Source organism: Phascolarctos cinereus, unplaced genomic scaffold (genome assembly GCF_003287225.1).
Source record: "Phascolarctos cinereus isolate Bilbo 61053 unplaced genomic scaffold, phaCin_HiC Scaffold_4;HRSCAF=312, whole genome shotgun sequence".
NCBI classification, from domain to species: Eukaryota; Metazoa; Chordata; class Mammalia; order Diprotodontia; family Phascolarctidae; genus Phascolarctos; species Phascolarctos cinereus.
Window position 1 is genome coordinate 678,929,236 of NW_027555847.1, and position 18,024 is coordinate 678,947,259.

At 53.1% G+C, this 18,024-nt stretch overlaps 1 protein-coding gene across 3 annotated transcripts in view; it reads right to left on the minus strand.

The window, feature by feature from the left end:
- PIK3R2 (phosphoinositide-3-kinase regulatory subunit 2) overlaps positions 1 to 17,641 on the minus strand; it is a 29,617-nt gene extending 11,976 nt beyond the window's left edge. The window contains exons 1-8 of one of the 3 annotated variants that reach the window (XM_021008883.2): positions 17,401 to 17,636; positions 12,494 to 13,147; positions 2,973 to 3,068; positions 2,254 to 2,313; positions 1,854 to 1,985; positions 1,391 to 1,625; positions 562 to 650; positions 132 to 237 (exon numbers count right to left, since the gene is read on the minus strand). In XM_021008883.2, coding sequence (XP_020864542.1) covers positions 132 to 237; positions 562 to 650; positions 1,391 to 1,625; positions 1,854 to 1,985; positions 2,254 to 2,313; positions 2,973 to 3,068; positions 12,494 to 12,833 — 1,058 coding nt within the window. In that variant the 5' untranslated portion in view covers positions 12,834 to 13,147; positions 17,401 to 17,636. Of the gene's footprint in view, positions 1 to 131; positions 238 to 561; positions 651 to 1,390; positions 1,626 to 1,853; positions 1,986 to 2,253; positions 2,314 to 2,972; positions 3,069 to 12,493; positions 13,148 to 15,459; positions 17,120 to 17,400 lie in introns of those variants that run through there. The other 2 variants (XM_021008884.2, XM_078154157.1) reach the window with 2 other exon arrangements.
- Positions 17,642 to 18,024: the final 383 nt, after the last annotated feature.

The following is an 18,024-nucleotide window of genomic DNA, read 5'->3' on the forward strand; positions in this document are numbered from 1 at the left end:
CAACACCATGCCCATTATACAGAGGGGAAAACCGAGACCCAGAGAGGGAAAACAAAAGTTCCTCTCATCGCTCACGGAGTTAAGACCAGGACTGCTCCTCCCCTTTCCCAAGTTGGCAGTTTCCACGTTACCTGGAAATGTCGCCCCAATACCACTCAGCTTCCTGAAGGGGGGCGTGGCTTCCATTAGACAAGCTACCAGCCTGGACCTTGGGTTTGGGAGGCTTTGGGGGTAGGGCTGGAATAAAAGCAGGCTAACATCAGACCAGGATGTCCTGGGCCCGTTTTACCTCTAGCCAGGATCCCCTGATGCACCCCCTCCCTATCAGGGCCCTAAGCCCTCCCCGGTTGGAAGAGAGTCATTTTACAAGATGAGGAAACTGAGGTCCGAAGGGCTCCGTGACTCGCCCAGTGTTACACAGCTTGTAAGAACAGTGAGGGAGGGTACACAGCCAGGGCTTCCTGCCCAGTGCTCCAGCCACTATAGCAGGCTGCTCTTCCGAGGCAGGTCACTGGACGGAGGGCCCACGGACTGACCAGAAGGGGTTTCAGGGGCCTTTACCTGGGGGCACTGGCTCCTCCTCCTCCTCCTCCTGCTCCTGTAGCAGCATTTCCAGGAACAGAGCCGAGAAGTCAGGGGTCTGCTCAGGCCTGGGGCAGAAGCAAGGTCAGGGCCAAGGTGTTGGTGTCCCTTCCTGCGCCCACCCTCTGCTCACCTCCAGCCTCCCTCCCTCTGTCCATCACCTGCCCTCTCTCCATCACTGTCCTCCTTTCTTTCCTCTCCCCTTCTCTCTCTTCCTTCCTTCTTTCCTCCCTCCTTCTCTCCCTTCCTTCCTTCTCTTTTTTCCTTCCTTCTCTTCCTCCTTTCTTCCCTCTTTCCTTTCTTCCTCTTTCCTTCCTTCTTCCCTCTCTTCTTTCCTTCCTTCCCTTCCTACTTTCTTTCCTTCCTGTCTCCCCTCCCTTCCTACCTCTTTCCTTTCTTCTTTCTTCTCCTTCCTTCTTCCCTCCCTTCTTTCCTCCCTCCTTCTCTCCCTTCCTTCCTTCCTTCTCTTTTTTCCTTCCTCTCTCCCCTCCTTTCTTCCCTCTTTCCTTTCTTCCTTCTCTCCTTTCCTTTCTTCTTCCCTCTCCTTTCCTTCCTTCCCTTCTTACTTTCTTTCTTTCCTCTCTCCCCTCCCTTCCTCCTTCCCTCCTTCTCTTCTTTCCTTCTTCCTTCTCTTCTTTCCTTCCTTCCCTTCCTCTCTCCCCCCTCTTTCCTTCCTCCCTTCTCTCCCCTCCCTCCTTCTTCCTTCTCTTCCTTCCTCTCCCCCATCTCCCTCAGTTCTTGCTTCCTCCCTCTCTATGCACCTAGCCTTCCATCCCCTCCTCCGCATTTTGGTCATGTACAGACATACCCAGTGGCCGGCAGCCGAAGGAGGAGAGGTCCAAAGATCTCTGAGAGGGCCCGGGGGCCCAGGCCGCTGCCCTGGGCTTGGGCCTGGGCCTGCCGGGCCACCCTCCGCAGGTGCTGGAGCAGGAAGCGCAGAGTCAGGGCGTTGTGCAGGGGCACCAGGGGAGGCTCCAGCACTGCCTGCAGCTGCTGCCTCCTCCATCCCGCTGATGCCGCCGCTGAGGCTGGACCGGCTATCTCTGAGGAGGGACGGGTAGGGCGTGCGTCACTGGGGTCTGCTCAGCCTCCCAGACCCTTCCCCAAACCAACCAACCAGGGCCTACGGGGATCCCCACGGCCACAGGCACCTGGCTGGCCCAAGGTCAGCCCTTTCCTCCTCCTTCGTCCCAACCTGCTCCCACCTCCCTGCTCAAGGGACCTGAGAGTTCCTGCTCAAGTGACTGTCGAGACAATCATAGGGGACTCACCCTGCAAGGCATGAAGCATATCTCCATGGGCTCCAGGTGGCACAAGGGGCCTGGGCAAAGCTTGTAGGTAGCCCTTCAGGGCCTCAGAAAGGGTGGCCACATCCCACTGATCCACGTCACTCAGAGTCCAGTCTACCACGGGGCCAGGAACATGGGGAAGGGAATGGTTGCTTCCTGTCCCAGGGGCCAAGTTGCATCCTTCCCTCCCTACCCTACCCCGCTCAGCTTCAAGCATCAGATCTTGGGATCACACCTCGCCATGAGCCTTCATCTTCTGGAGCTCAACACACAGCCACACGGGCGCCTCCCAGACCCTCCCCACTTGCCCTAAGACTCCAACCTCTGGAGGGAGGGGAAGATAAGAAGGGGGAGCAAGCACCCAAAGAAGGATGTCCCTCACCAATTCTGAGTGGCCGCATCGCACAACCAGATGGTCTATAGAGCATCTCGCTGTCCAGCCCTGCAGAAGGAAGGTCCGAGTAACATCAAACAAACCAATCCTTAGCGAGCTTCTCCTCAGCAGGGTGTGGGACAAAGGTCGGACAGGGGTGTCAGAAACCACTTCAGATAACTTCCTGAGGGTGAGCTGGAGGTCAGCGGGGAGGAGCACCAGCCAAGGAAGTTCAGGAGAGAGGACAGGCGCTGGCTCTTAGAACAAGAAGAAAGACTGAGGCGAGAAAAGGAGCCAAGGAGTCTGGAGCTCAGAAAGGTCTGGACGGAAGGAATGAGGCCTCCAGGTGCCACAGAGGACAGGCTGGTGGGCCTGGAGTCGGGAAGGCCCGAGCTCAAATCCCACAACAAACATTTCCTAGCTCTGGGGCCCAGGGAGCGAGTCTCTTAACCTCAGTTTGCCTTAGTTTCCTCATCTACAAAACGGGGATAACAATAGCACCTACTTCCCAGGGTTGCTGTGAGGATCAAAGGAGACAGTATCTGCAAAGGGCCTGCACAGTACCCGGCACACAGCAGGTGCTCCATACATGCTTACTGCTCTCCCTCCCTTTCTAGCAATGAGTGACTGCTGAGATTCTGGTGACTTTACCCACCATCCCTGGGAAGGTGGAAGAGAATGGGGAGGGAGGAGGGCTGAGAGAGCTCCTGGGTACAAAGCCCCCTCACCTTTGTGTTCAATGGCTTCCACCAACTTCTGAAGGATGGGCGGTGCTGCCTCGGGAGGGACAAACTGCTCCGGCAGGTCAGGGAGCAGGGTACCAGCTGGCAAGGGAGGAGAAGAACTTTATGGCTACGAAGTGGCTGCCCCGAGCCAGGGGTGGGCAGACCCAGGAAGTCATTCCCGTTCGCCCTGAAGAAGGTGGACGGCCCTTGAGAGAAGCGGTTGGGGAGGGGGTGCCAGAAGACCCAACCAGGGCAGAAACCCCAGCACCAAGACCAAGGGTGAGACCCCAGGGTCAGGGCCTAGACCAAGAAAGAAGAAAAGTCTGTTCTCCTGAGAGGAAGGGAATAGACACTTTAAAGCCTCCAGAGGGCCTAATGCCCTTCAAATAGTTCATGGTCACCCCCCTCACCAGGATTATTTGAACAGACTTCTCTTTATTTTTTTTTTGTGAGGCAATTGGGATTAAGTGACTTGCCCAGGGCCACACAGCTAGTAAGTGACAAGCATCTGAGGCCGGATTTGAACTCAGGTCCTCCCGACTCCAAGGCCGGAGCTCTATCCACTGCGCCCTGAACAGACTTCTAATCATCCTCCCTGACTCTGGTCTCTCCCTCCAGTAATCTTTTTTTTTTAAATAAATTTTTATTGATATCTTTTATTTTTAAATTTCCTCCTGTGTCCCTCTCCCTCCCTCAGTCATCCCATATAACAAAGACTGCTTAAAAAACAAAAAAAACAAACAAAAATGGAACAGCCAGGTGTACAGTGGATAAAGCACTAGCCCTGGAGTCAGAAGGACCTGAGTTCAAATCTGGCCTCAGATACGTCGTACCTGTGTGACCCTGGGTAAATCACTTAACTCTGACTGGCTCTCCAAAATAAATAAAATTAAAGTTAAAATAAAAAAGAAGAGGAAAAAACCCTAGCATAATTGATCACTACTTTGAATAAAGGCTAATGCAATGGCCCCCACCCTTGCAGCCTCCATCTCCACAATCCATGTTTGACAGCAGGGTCAACTCTGGTCTGATCCATCCCAGCTCTGCCTCAACCTATCCTTACATCCTGATTTATACACGACTTCCCTTCTTGCTCACCTATGTTACATACACGACTTCCCTCCTGTTCAGCCAAACTGGCCTTCTATCCTTCATGCACAGGCCACACCTTTGCACTGGCTGTGCCCCACACCAGGAATGCAAGACCCTCCTCATCTCAGTTTCTTTCAAAACTCGGCTTTAGGGACACCTTCCCAGGTAGCCTTTCCTGATCCATTCCCAGATGTTTTTGTCATCACCCCACCATTTTTTTTTGCTAGGTATTCATCTTGTAATAGTGATTTATATACATGCTATACCCCAAAAGAATGTAAACTCCCTGAGGGTAAGGCTATTTCATGCCTACTCCACTGCCCATGACACAATAGGGGCTTAGTAAATGCTGACTGTGTGACTGATCGAATGACTCTTTCACTGGAAAGACAGGTTGGGGCCAATACCGTATGTTGCTGCAGACAACAGGGAGCCGTGGGAGTTTGAGTAGGGGAGTGACATGGTCAGATTGGGGCTTACGGGAAAAAAATCACTTTGGCAGCTGTGAAACAACATGGAGCCACGTACAAAATGTGGGGGCTTACCACTCGAGACAACCTTCCAAACTGATTCTAAACAATTCTTTTTGGGGGGAGAGGCAAAACGGGGTACTGGATAGAGCCTTCCAGTCTGGAAGAAAAGAGTTCGAATTTCATCTCTGACACATAGTAACTGTGTGACCCTGGGGGAAGTAACTTCATAGCTCAGAGCCTCAGTTTCCCCAACTATAAAATGGTCAATAATAATAACTCCCCCACCTCATGAGATAATAATCGTAAAGCGCTTAGTATCATGCCTGGCACACAGTAGGCGCCACACAAACATTTGCTAGGATGATTACATTGACTACGTAACTGTGGGCATGCTGCCTCACATTTCTGAGCCTCAGTTTCCCCAACTATGAAATGGGGATAGTAACAGCATTCCCACCTCCACACTCTCCATGTTGTTGCATGGATCAAATGAGACAATAATTGTAAAGCACTTAGCACAAGCCTGGCACACAGTAGGGGCTACATGAAGATTAGCTATGATTATTACTGTTGTTGCTGTTAGGATGATTACCTTGGGTAAGCCATTTCTCTGACCCTCAGTTTCCTTATCTGTAAAAGGAGGACAATAATGCCTGTGGAATCTGCCTCCTGTGAGGACCAAATGTAGCAGACTGCTTTATAAACCTGAGAGCACAATAGAGGGTGTCCCCAAAGAATTCATGCAGTCTTACGCTCTGAAAGCTTGCAGGTGCACCAAGACTTTTGGGGACACCCTGGTTGCCCAGGGACTCTCACTATTATTACGATGGTCAGGATCCATCCATTCAGCTGGCTGCAGACCCACCTGACCGCACAGCCGGCTGGCCCCTGTCTCCCTCCATCTTTCCAAAAGGACAGCCCAAGACAACAAGCTAAACGCCATACCTGAGCCCAGGTAAATCACGCCAGTGGCATTCCCTGATCTGGGAAGGATGGGCCGGTACTGGGGATGGTCCATGTCCCCCCCCCCCACTACTGGTCCTCAAAGACTTCGTTGCTGTTTGGTCATTTCAGTCGCCTCTGACTCTCTGTGATTCTTTTTGGGGTTTTCTTGGCAAAGATACTACAGGTGCTCGCCGTTTCCTTTTCCGGCTCATTTCACAGATGAGGAAACCAAGGCAGACAGTGTTAAGTGACTCGCCCAGGGTCACCCAGCTAGGAAGTGTCTGAGGCCAGATCTGAACTCGGGCCTTCCTGGCCCCAGGCCTGGTATTCTATCCACCGAGTCACCCAGCTAGCTGCCCGTCTCAAAGACTGGATGACCGCTTTCTGAAGAATGCTTCAGAAAAGGTTACTTTAAAGGAACAGGTTAAAAAAGAAGGCCTCCTGGGACAGGAAGCCTGTCCATCCTAAAGGCTGTGATGGGAGAAGGACGAGAGAGCTGGCCACACAGGCTGGCGCGCTCTCCAGATCTGGGAAAAGATCTCCCCGGATTCAGAGAAAGGACAGGTCGGTCCCGTGGACCACAGCTAGCTCTTGGAGAGCAGCAACTGTCTTTTATCTTCCTGGGCATCCCTGGCACTTAGGAGGGCACTGGCACCTAGCAGGCAGGTTGCTTGCTGAATGACAGACCACAAGAAGAGTCAGTTGAGTACCTAGTAAACAGTGTGGGCATTTAATCAATGCTTACAGACTGACTGACAGCAGAATGCCTAGTACACAGTGGCACTTAACAAATGCTTGTCAACTGACTGACTACAGAAGTCCGCAGAGTGCTTGACAGCTAGCAGGCACTTAATAAATGCTTGTTGACTGACTACAGGTGAAATATCAGCAGAATACCTAGTACACAGTGGGCATTTAATAAATGCTTGTTGACTAGCTACAGGTGGAACCAGCAGAGTACCTAGTACACAGGAGGTGTTTAATAAATGCTTGTTCACTGACTGACTATACAGGAGAAGTCAGAAGAGTGCCTAGTCATTTAATAAGTGCCGGAGGAAAGGGAAACTCTCAAAAAGGAAATTCTGAGGATACAAACAGAAACAACCCTCTGAGGACAAAAAAGAGGAGGTGCCTGGTGCAATCTACCCAATCTAGTAAACGTGCATTAAGTTCTTACTGTATGTGGCACTATGAGCACAGAGATGAAACAAAGAACAATTTTTGCCCTGAGGGACTTTACACTGAAAATTAAAAAGACAGAGCGCTGGGCCAGGAGTCAGGAAGACCGGAGTTCAAATGCGAACTCAGACACTTACTAGCTGTGACCCTGGGCAAGTCACTTAACCCCAATGGCCTCCCCCCTCCCCCCCAAAAAAAAGAAATTTAAAAAGACACATATGTAGAGAAGATGGAGGCAAGAGAAGATGAGAAAATAACTGTAAAATGCTTAGCACAGTGCCAGCACACTACACGACTGTCAGCTATTATTCTTATGAGTACAAGAGCGTGGAAGGCTGCTTGCTAGACGCATAATGCCCCTTGGGCTAAGTCTCAGAATGAGCAGGGGCTGTGGAGGAAAGCCCAGGATAACAGAAAGGGCTTTTCGTTGCCGCTATACAGGGAGAAGATGACGAAAGCAGGAGGAGACAGATGCTCAGGGGGACAAGATGAACAGACTGTTTTCCTGGTCCGGCTGACTTCCCCCCACATCACCTCATTCATAGTCACTATTGCTTCCGATACAATAGCATCCTACAATATTCACATGGCACAGTTTATTTAGCCATTCCCTAATCAATGGGTTCTTCTGGATGGGATGGTAATGACTGCCAGAGAGAAAACTGAACTGCTCTGAACGTTAGATTGGGAAAGGACGGTACAAAAATGGCTGAGGGAACATTGATAATTGAGATGAAGTGAGGAGCAAGTAAGAGCCCCAGCTGTCTCGTCTGTCTGTGCTGCGCTCGTGACTGTGCCCCTGCTGAACCATGTCCTTAGGTATACCGGGAACTGGTGGACATGCCTGCCTGAGCTGCCATCAGGGACCTCTGAAAGAGCAGGAGAATTGGCGAAGAGACCACAGGATGGGAGCAAGGCAAATGCACCATCTATCAAAAAAAAAAGTGGTGGGGGAAAGAGAATGGACTGCGTAAACTGCAGGTCAGGGTGCTGGATTTCATTTCTGGGCCAAACTGTATTATTAAAGAGATGGCCAATGAGTATCAAGAAAGGGGGTCCCTATATTAGATTGCTTACTGTCTTGGGAAGGGGCTGAGGGAGAAAAAAGTCTGGAACTCAAAATCTTATAAAAGTGAATGCTGAAAACCATCTCTATATGTAATTGGAAAAAATAAAATATTATTAAATGGAAAATAAAAGGAAAAAAAAAAAGAAAAAAGAAAGGGCATCCCAAAGAGCCAGGTCAGGCCAGAATGCGTTACCACCTTTCTGATGGGCTTTCTAAAAGTGGCAATGCGGTGGCTAGAATTTACTTGGATTTTTTTTTTTGCAAGAGTTTGATAAAAATACCTCATGCTCTTCTTGAGGAAAAAACAGAGAAATAAGGATGGGATCTGGAGTCAGAAGAGCGGGGCTGGAGTTCTACCTTTGTGATGGACGATCTTGGTCAAGCCGGTTTCTGGACTCAGGTCTGAACTCAAGTGTAAAGTGGAGGAGACAGACCAGATGACTTCTGAGCAGTGCCAAGTGTCCCCCTGTGCCCGGACCGCTCCGCCCCTTCACCGCCACCTCTGCCTTGCTTGTAGATGCAGCTCAAAGCCTCCCTCCCACAGGAGGCCTCTGCCATGAGACCACCTTCCACGAGTCTGCATCTATTGGCTGTTCAGTTATCGTCCCTGTTGCCTTCCTACTGATCTGAATCCTTCAAAGGCAAGGCCCGTGTTTTTGCCTTTTTTTGTATCACCAGCGCTTAGCATCGTGCCTGGGACCCAGTCAGCCCTCTGCTGGAAGACCAGCCAGAAGGGGCACCCACCGCCTCTCCAAGAAGCCCTTTGGGACAGCTCCGCTGCTGAGATCTTCCTGGCATCTTGCCTCGACTGGCCAATCTGCAGCTTTCAGCCGTGGCTTCTGGGGTCAATGGCACACATGCAGTGCCTCTGCCAATGATGGACCTTCCGACATCTGAAGACAGCTGTCACATCTCCCCTCTAATCCCCCATCTTCCCTTTTCCAGGCTAAACATCCCAGTTACTTTGCCGATCCTAGGACCATGTAGAACTAGGAGTAAGGTGCAGAAATCGCTGTGGTGGCTTGCTGCTCCATGCCAGGAAAAACTTTCTAACAATGGGAGTTGTCCCAGAGTGGAACAGGCTGCCCCTGGAGGAAGAGATCCCGCCTTGCTCCAGGTCTTCAAGCAGATGTCGGATGACTATTATGGACTGGCTATGTTTGGTGGCAGGGTTCGGCTGAACTAGAGGCCCTGGAGGTCTTTTCTCGAATTCTATGAGCCTGGCGCATCTCTGATGTGCTTGATAATAGGGCCAGAGGATTTAGAGATGGGAAAGAGACTGGGAATGTAAACAATTAGTACAGGAAGGGCTGTTAGAACCCAGAATGTCAGAGATGGGAGGGCCCTTAGAACCCAGGATGTCAGAGATGGGAGGGCCCTTAGAACCCAGGATGGAAGGGCTGAGAGGCCTCTAGAACCCAGAACGTCATAGCTGGGGGGGGGCCTCTAGAACCCAGAATGTCAGAGCTGGGAGGGGCCTTAGAACCCAGGACATCAAAGACATAATGCAGACTGTCAATCCAGAATGTTTCCTCATTTTCAGACAGAGCAGAGGCCCACAGGGACAGTGACTTATGTCTAGCTAGGCTCTGTATCCCAAAGGTTTCCTATTCCCAGGGCAGGGTTCTCTATACCTCCACCTCACTGCCCACCCTCCTCACTCTATGTGCCATGCCCAGGACCCAAGACTGCTTCAGTTTCAGATCTTCCAGTTTCAAGTTCCTGGAACTCACTTTGCACCCCCTCCCCCCAGTAACCCCACCCCCCACCTCCGCTCCCAGGAAGGGAGTCATCCCGTTCCTTTCCAGACTGGCTGTTACCAGGGAGGGGAAAAAACCCTGGCAGGAGGCCCAAAGAAGCAGGGGGGAGGGAGCCCTTGGCACGGAGATACTCAGGGTGAGGGGCCCCATGGAACCAGGGAGATCCAAACCCCACCCACCCGATGGCCTGGAAACCTAAGAGGCATTGAGGGGGAAGGGCATGGTGGGAGCGGGGTAAAAGCTTTTATAGGAGAGGTATTCCAGCTGCCAAGGGCAGAAGGCAACCGTGGTGACCCCGGCAGAAAGTCTCTGGGGGCTGGGGGGTTGGGGGGACATCATCCCACGCGAGAGCTTCCTTCATCCCCAACCCTGCTCCAGGAATGTGCTGTGTCAGCAGAACCCCGGGCCTCCTCCCCTCCCCCTCCCCATTTCCCCCCAGATCCTGCTCCAATCTCAATATGTTTCCTGCCAATTCTGTCTCCAGGGAGCTCAGGAAAAAGAAAAAGAGAGAAAGAGGGGAAGGGGAGAGAGAGAGAGAGAAACACACACACACACACCTGCACAGTCTAAAAGCCTGAGTGTGACTAGACTTTGCTACTTCAAGCCAGGTGATACTGTAGTTTACTCCATTGTAAAAGGAAGGGTTGAATTAGGTGATCGTAAGATCATAGACTCAGAGCTGGGAGGGCCCCTGGAGGCTGTTGAGCCCAACCTCCTCCTCTTACACATGAGGAAACCAAGGCCTGGAGGTGTGAAGTGACTTGTTCAAGGTCACAAATGCAGTGACGGTGCTGGGATTTGACCTCTGATCCCTAAAGTTTCTCCCAGCTCTGACATCCTGGGTTCTAAGGGACCTCCCAGCTCTGATACCCTGGGTTCTAAGGACCCTCCCAGCTCTGACACCCTGGGTTCTAAGGGACCTCCCAGATCTGACACCCTGGGTTCTAAGGGACCTCCCAGCTCAGACATTCTGGGTTCTAAGAGTCCTCTCAGCTCTGACATCCTGGATTCTAAGGGTCCTCTCAGCTCTGACATCCTGGGTTCTAAGGGCCCTCCCAGTTCAGACATTCTGGGTTCTAAGGGTCCTCTCAGCTCTGACATCCTGAGTTCTGAGGGCCCTCCCAGTTCAGACATCCTGGGTTCTAAGGGCCCTACCAGATCTGATATTGTGTTCTAAGGCAGGCACCTCCTCCAGCGGCCTGGGCTATCCTAATTACCAGCTTCATGCTTCATGATTCCAGAGCCTTTCCTCTCCACGGCTTTGGGACATGGGTAGGAACTGTGACCAGGTAAGGGAAAGGTGATGCCCAGCTCCACCCCGGCCATCTTCTACCAAGGAACCTCTGAAGTGTGGCCTTGCCTATTCTCCCATCTCCCCTTTGTCCCTTTACCTCCTCTCCACTCTGCCAGGGCCAGGTGCAGAGAACCTGGGCAAAGTCCTGTGGAGCTGTTGGCATCTGCCCTCGCCCATTCCATCCCGCTCTCCTCTGATGGCCCGCCACTATGGGGCCCCAATCTGGCCCTGCAACAAGCCTGTCTTTCAGTAGCAGAAGCAGTCTCTTTGTCCAGATACCTCCACTGCCAGAATCCAGCAGGCGGGTGTAACCAAAGGGCCTGGAGCCAGACTCAAACCCTGTGCTCTCTGCACCACGGGTGGCTATCTCTCACTTCTGTTGTTGTTATTATATGAATAGCATTTTATGGTTTGCAAAACATCTTACCCCAACCCTATGAGGTAGGGAGCACAATTTATTTTTGTTTCCATTTTACAGATGAAGAAACTGAGGCGCAGAGAGGTTGCTTCCAGCTAGGAAGCATCAGGGTGGGATTTGAACCTAGTTTTCTCTGCACTCTGAGCAGCACACCACAAAGGCTCTCTCTCAACAGATGAAGCGCTTTCCACTCTCTTATATGGGCTTCCCAACCGCCCTATGAGGAAGGCAAGGCAAAGGTTACTCTTTCCCTCTGACAGAAAAGGAAACTGAGGCTCTGAGAGAACACACTTTTCCATGTGATCCTGCATAATATCTACCGATCCCCAGTCAAGAAGTGGCAGGAGGCTGGGTGGGGGCAGAATGACTAGGCTTTGGGAGGAAGGTCAGTGGTTCCAGAGTCCCCTCCCTGCCATGGCCTCCCTTCCCCTCTTGGCCACCGCTAAAGGGAAGGGAAAAGCTTCACTGAGTTTGGGCCCCTTGAGAAGGTACATCTGTCCTGTCCTGACAAGCCAGATGGGGTAGACTCGTTGGCAGAGAATGGGAAAGTCTGGGGCATGTCCCCGCAGAGCTGGGCAGGACCAGGCAGTGCCTGCTCCCATGGCAGGGAGAGCCAGCATAGGCTGGCCCAGCCCCTGGCCCTCCCTCCCCTCTGCCTCTTCCTCCAGGAAGCCCTTGCCTATTGCTCCAGGCCATGGAGCTCTCTCCCCTTTCCTTCTGGCAGCCAGCCACAGTGTAAAAACTCCAGATATAGAATCAGAGGCCTTGGGTTCCACCTGTGTGACCTTGGGGAATTTTCTTCCTTTCTCTGGACCTCAGTTTCCTCATGTGAAAAATCAAAGGGGATGGGACTACATAATCTCTCCTCCTAACATATTGTCCCATATTCTTCCAGCTCACTGGGGAGCCTGGAAGCTCTCTGAGGACAGGGCCTGGTTTTCTCCCATCACCCTCCCAGTATCCAGCATGGGACTCAGTAAAGAGCTGAGTCAGTAAGGACATGACCCCCCATGCTCTTGCTTTCTCCTCTGTAGGGGCCTCTGTACCAGCCTGGCCCATCCCTACCTTCTGCAGCCCTGCCCTGATAGGGAGAAAAATCAGCGAATCATCACCTTTCAGAGAAGGAAGGGTCCCCACAAGCCATCCAATCCAAAAAGGAATGAACTGCCCCCCTCCCCAGCCTCTGCCAATGAGGGGCTGACCTCCCCATCTCGAGGCAGTCCACTCCACTCTGGGACACACCACGCCTCAATCAGGCTCTCTGCCATATCCCCACAATGCAGCAGGGACTTACCTGGCTCAGGGGAGTCCCGGGGACGGACAGGCCCTGCCCCTGGCGTGGCCGGCAACGGCCTGTGGCCTCGGGGGCGGTGGGAGGGCAGGGCGATCTTCACAGGACCCAGATACTCCACATAAGTGCCTGGGAAGTCTCCCTTCTGCTTGGTACGCTCATTGACGCCGAGGATCCAGCCGATGTGGTGAGGGCTCTGCTCATCGCCATCCTGGAATCCGAGAGCCTCCAGCGTGCCCTTGCTCACTACGAGGATGTCGCCAGGGAGCAAGTCAAGGTCCTCCTCACGCTCCTTGTGGTACTGGTAAAGGGCCCGGTACTGGAAGCCCTCGGCGCTGCCCATGATGGCTGGGCGAGGAGAGGCAGCACCCCCCCCCCGGACCAAAGAAGACAGGAGCTCAGCTATGGGCCAACAGCCACATGGCGAGAGGGGTGGAGTGAGGAGGGGGTGGCAGTGTCAGCAGAGCGGGGCAGGGGGCCGGGGGCCCTAGCCACTTTTCCGCAGCTTGAAGCCCCGATTTAGCCAGATGATGGAGCAGAGGGCTAGTATCACCACCATACTCTGGACCTTGGGGGAGACGGGTTGCCTAGGCCCCAGGGAAGAATGTCTGTGCCCAGGAGGGGCCACGGCTCTGATTGGGAGCTGGGCGTCAGGACCTACAGGAGGAGACAGGAGGGAAAAAGACAGAGAAAGAGCTGTTAGTGCCAATACAAGGAGCCCAGAGGGGACCCAGGGCACGCACTCCCCCTAATCAGTCCAACACCAAACAGAATTCCAGAGATGGAAGGCAGCTAGTCTGTCCCAGAGACGGCAGGACTAAAAATTTACAACTGGAAGGGTCCTCAGACATCATCTAATCTGACCTCCTCATTTTACAGATGAGGAAACTGAGGCCCAGACAGAGGTTAAATGACTCACCTAAGGTCACACAGCTAGTGAGCTAGTCTGAAATTGGATTTGAACTCAGGTCTTCCTGACTCCACTTGTACTTGTCTCCCCAGTGCCTAGCACATAGTAGGTGCTTAACAAATGTTTTATGATACTGATTAATTCCAGTCCCAACTTTGCAACTCCCTATTTACATGACCTTGGACAAGTCACTTCTAGTTTTGTCTCAGTTTTCTCATCAGTAAAATGGGGAGAATATTTGTCCTACAGGTTTCACCCACTTGTTGCATATTATATATCTTAATATGATACTATATATCATATAAACATATGCTATTATCTATACCAAGGGTTCTTAATCTCTTTGGCAGCCTGGTGAATGAAGTCTACTCAGACTTCTCAGATGAATGATTTTAAATGCATAAAATAAAACACATAGGATTACAAAGGAGACCAGTTCTGATGAAATACAGTTATCAATCCTAAAAACACAAGTTCCCAGACTCCAGATCAAGAAGCCCTGATCTATGTATATGGCCTAAATTCCCAGACTTTGGCTTCTAACAGAGGAGATCACAGAGAGAATTTACAATGCCCGGGTAGGGGGCAGGCAGGGTTCCTCCTTCCCCTACAGCGTTACAAGGCCTAGAATTAATGCACTTTGGGGGAAGGACTCTGGCTCTTTGCCAGTGGGCCAAGGCATCCAGCCTAGCCCCTGTGAAGTAAGAATGGGGTACCCCTGATGGTGGAGCAGCAGCCTGGGGCAGAGGAAACAGGCCTGCTCAGCTTGGCTCCTGAGGCTAAAACCAGAAGCCAACACAGGGAACTTCAGAGGACGATTTTATCTCAACATAAAGAAAAACTCCCTGGTCGTCCGAGCTGCCCCAATGTGGCGTGGGCTGCCCATCACCGGAGGATGTCTTTCCTTCTCCTACCAGAGGTTTTTCAGGTCTAGAACACTGCTTCAGGTCGTGGTTGGCCTAGATACCCCTCCAGGGTCTTCCCACCTAACATTCCATGATCCCAGGGTCCCACCACAAACTGGGAAGTTGAATTCAGGATGGAGGAGCCAGCCGGCTCTCCAAACACCCCGGAAAGGAAACCAGGTTTAGAATCAGAGGGGCTGGGTGTGAATCTAGCACTTTTAGGTATAATACTCGGGCTCTCTGGGCCTTGATTTCCCCATCTGTAAAAGGGGGTCCCTTCTAGCTGTAAATGCTACGCTCTTAAGGAGCGGCTTTGGCCCCTATCCCAAACTGAAAGGAACAGCCAAGAACATGCTGACTCCCCACAGATGTTGAGGATGAACGGACGTGACACGGTTCACCCCTCCCTCTGACCCAGAGAGAGTGCCCCCTCTTCTCCCTGCCTTGCAACTACCACCCATGGGGAGAAGGGCCAGCTGGGGCCCAAGGCTCTTGAGGAAAAAAAATCACAGATTGGAGGTGTGGGGGCGGGGGGGATTATGGCAGCAGGAATCATTCATGAGAGTCAGAGCTGTGACGGAGACTGGCAAACCTGGAAAGGCAGAAGGAAGAACAAAGCCTTCAGCTTTGCAGGGTGACCTGGGGCCATACCTGGCTTCTGCCCTTGCAAGGGTCGCTTCCCCTATAACAGGAGGGGGGCCTGGACTGGCCTGGACATAGGCTTTATAGAACCTGTGACTTAGGAATTGAATGGAGAAGACTTTGGAGAGCATCCAGGCTGGGGCCTGCTCTGGGACCTCAGGCACATCCCTTCCCCTCCAACCTCTGTTTCCTTATCTTCTGTCTGTGACATTCTGAGTCTATGGATCCTGGCCCGGCTCCACACCCCCCACCCATACCCCCGAACCCCTCAGAAGCATCAGCCACGAGGCCACCCTCCCCATTCCCAACCCACATTTATGCAATTCATGGACACGCTCTCATGCTCACACGGTCCAACACAGTGGCATGCTCCCGAAAACCCACTCACACGTGTTTCTCCCATCGTCTCCTCACTCTTCCACACACATTCACACGTGCTCTGCATTCTCCCCCACCACCCTCACATTCTCGGGTGTTCTCCCATGCACACATGCATGCACACACAGACTCACATATGCAGGGCTCTTCTGAAGCATGCACACATGTACACTCAGCAGAGAAGAGCCAGCCTCATCATGCCTGCTGCAGGGGGAAGCTCTGAAGCCAAAGGGAGGGGAAGAGGCAGGCCCAGCTCTGTCTCTGGGTCCAAACCCATCCCAGGAGGCCCAATGCCAGCAGAGCCCTCTTGGAAGGGCTCTCAGCCAAGCCAAAGGCGGGGGAAGGGGGGAATGGAGAGCTGGGCACTTCAGCTTTCCCACCTCCCCCAGGCTAGGGCTTCCTGCCCCAAAGAGCATCTGTCTGCCTTGCTCCCCTGCTCCAAAAGGCCAAGGCTCCACATGTACCCAGGGCCCGTGGGCGGGAAGCAGAGATCTCAGGCCAGGATCTCTCTTTCTCTCACTCTCTGGAGGGATGCCCTCCTTCCTACTTCTCTTCCCTTCTAAACTTGGCCCTTCCTGTGCCGGACTTGGCCAGGCATGTTCAGGAAGAGGGTCCTGGACAGCTCAAGCATAGACTGTTCCCCCTGAATGGGTCCACAGGGGCACCCAGGCCCCAAGCATCAAGAGTCACAGCCTGAGCAGGTGACAGAAAGCATGGGGCTTAAGAGCTGGAAGGACCTTGGAACAACAGAAGGTGGACCCTCAGAGATGAAAGGAACCCCAGGACCCAGAACACAGCCTGTCTGAGCTGTGAGGGCCTCGAGACACTGATGGGCTAGTCCAACCACCTTATTTTCAAATGGAGAAACTGAGGCCAAGAGATATAAAGGGGCCTGCCCAGTGTCACTCGGCTAAGCAGGTATGCAGGATTCAAATCTGTGTCTTTTGACTCCCAGGCCAGAGTTCTTGTGCCAACAACACAGAGTCATTCACGTCAGGCCAGGGGGGCATGGGAGCAAGGAGAGAGGCTACGTGAATATATCAACCACCTCCTGGGGTGCCCCTCCGCAGCCTCACAGCAATGAAAATCCCTTCATTTTGCTCTGGGCATCCCACCCTTCCACAACACAGGCATGCAATATTCCAGCCAGTTAGCCCTGCTTTCATCCTGAACCCCATTTTCCTGCTTGAGCTCAGTTTCCCTATCCTGTCTTCTCCCTGACACATAAGAGGATGGACTCCCCAGACCTTTCCACATTACAGCTGGGGCCAGGCCCTCCCAAGTACAGCCCAGGCCAAGCACTCCTTTGTCCTCCCCACCCCTAATTTGGTCAGCCCCCATGACAACCAGGTCTGCCTCCACCCATTATAGTCTGGGTCCTCCTGGTATAAGCCATGTCCCCTATCACAGCCTAATCTTCCCTGTAGAGGCTTACAGCCCCCAAATATAACCTAGAGCAGTAGGGACCCCTTCTTGGTAAAGCCAGCCCCAGCCCCATTCCACTGAATCCATTCTAGCCCAGCCTCTTCCAATACAGCTCAATCCCCATCCATTATAGCTGGGGTTCCCCAATATAGCCAAGGCCTGTTCCAAGGGCAGCCCCCCAAATATAATTCGGTATGTAACCCATTCTCTCCCACTTAAGCCACCCTCCAATGGCTCAGTCTCTACCCAGCATAGCTGGGGTTCCCCAATATAATCAAGGCCTCTTCCAAGGAAAGCACCCCAAATATAATTACACAGATAGAGAGATATGTATTTCTCAGCCTCTTCCACTGTGGCCACCCCCTCATGACCCATTATAGCCCAGAACCTCCCAATGTAGCTCAGTCCCCATCTGTATAGTTAGGATTCTCCCCCTCCCCCAAAAGCCTCTTCCAAGGACAGCCTCCCCTAATTCAGTGTAACTCAGCCTCTCCAGCTTGAAACACCTCTCCACTGCCCAGTACAGACCGGCCCCTCCCAGCATGGCCCGAACCTCCACTCATAACCACCCCCCAATCTGTAAATCCTGGCATGGCCCAGCCCCTCCTCGTAAAGTATGGCCCCACCGCAGTCGGCTGGCCGAGACCCACCTCGCCGTCACGTCACCCCGAGCCCGCAGCCTGGCCTCCACCTCCGGTAGCAGCGGCGGCAACAGAAGCAGCAGAGGAGATGGAGGAGGAGGCAGAGCAGAGACAGAAGAAGAAGCAGAAGCAGCAGAAGCAGCAGCAGCAGCAGCAGCAGGAGCCAGGGCTAGGGCTGCAGCCATGATACCGAGCGAGCCGCTGAGCCCGCCCCCGACAGGCGGAGACAAGCCGTGCGAAGGGGAGCTCACGGAAATAGCCGAACGCCCAGAGCAGGGAAAGCGGGAGGGGCGGGGGAAGAGGGGAGCGGCGCCTGCGCCCTCACGGAAACCGCCGAGCCTGCAGAACGCGGAAGACGAACGGGTGGGGAAAAGTGGGCGGAGGGAGGAGAGGGGCGCCTGCGCTCTCACGCAAACAGCCGAGCGCGGCGTTAGGAGCCCCCGCCAGGAAGAGCGAGGGGGGCGGAGCGAAGAAAGGAAAAGTGCCTACGCTCTCCAGGAAACAGCCGAGCTAGCTCGGCGAGGGGCAGGCGGAAGAAACTGCGCCTGCGCCAGGATCTACATGGCCACTCCCCTCTTGTCTTTCTCCCTCTGCCCAGGCTGCGGAGTGGCCACAGAGCGCTGGGGGCGGGGC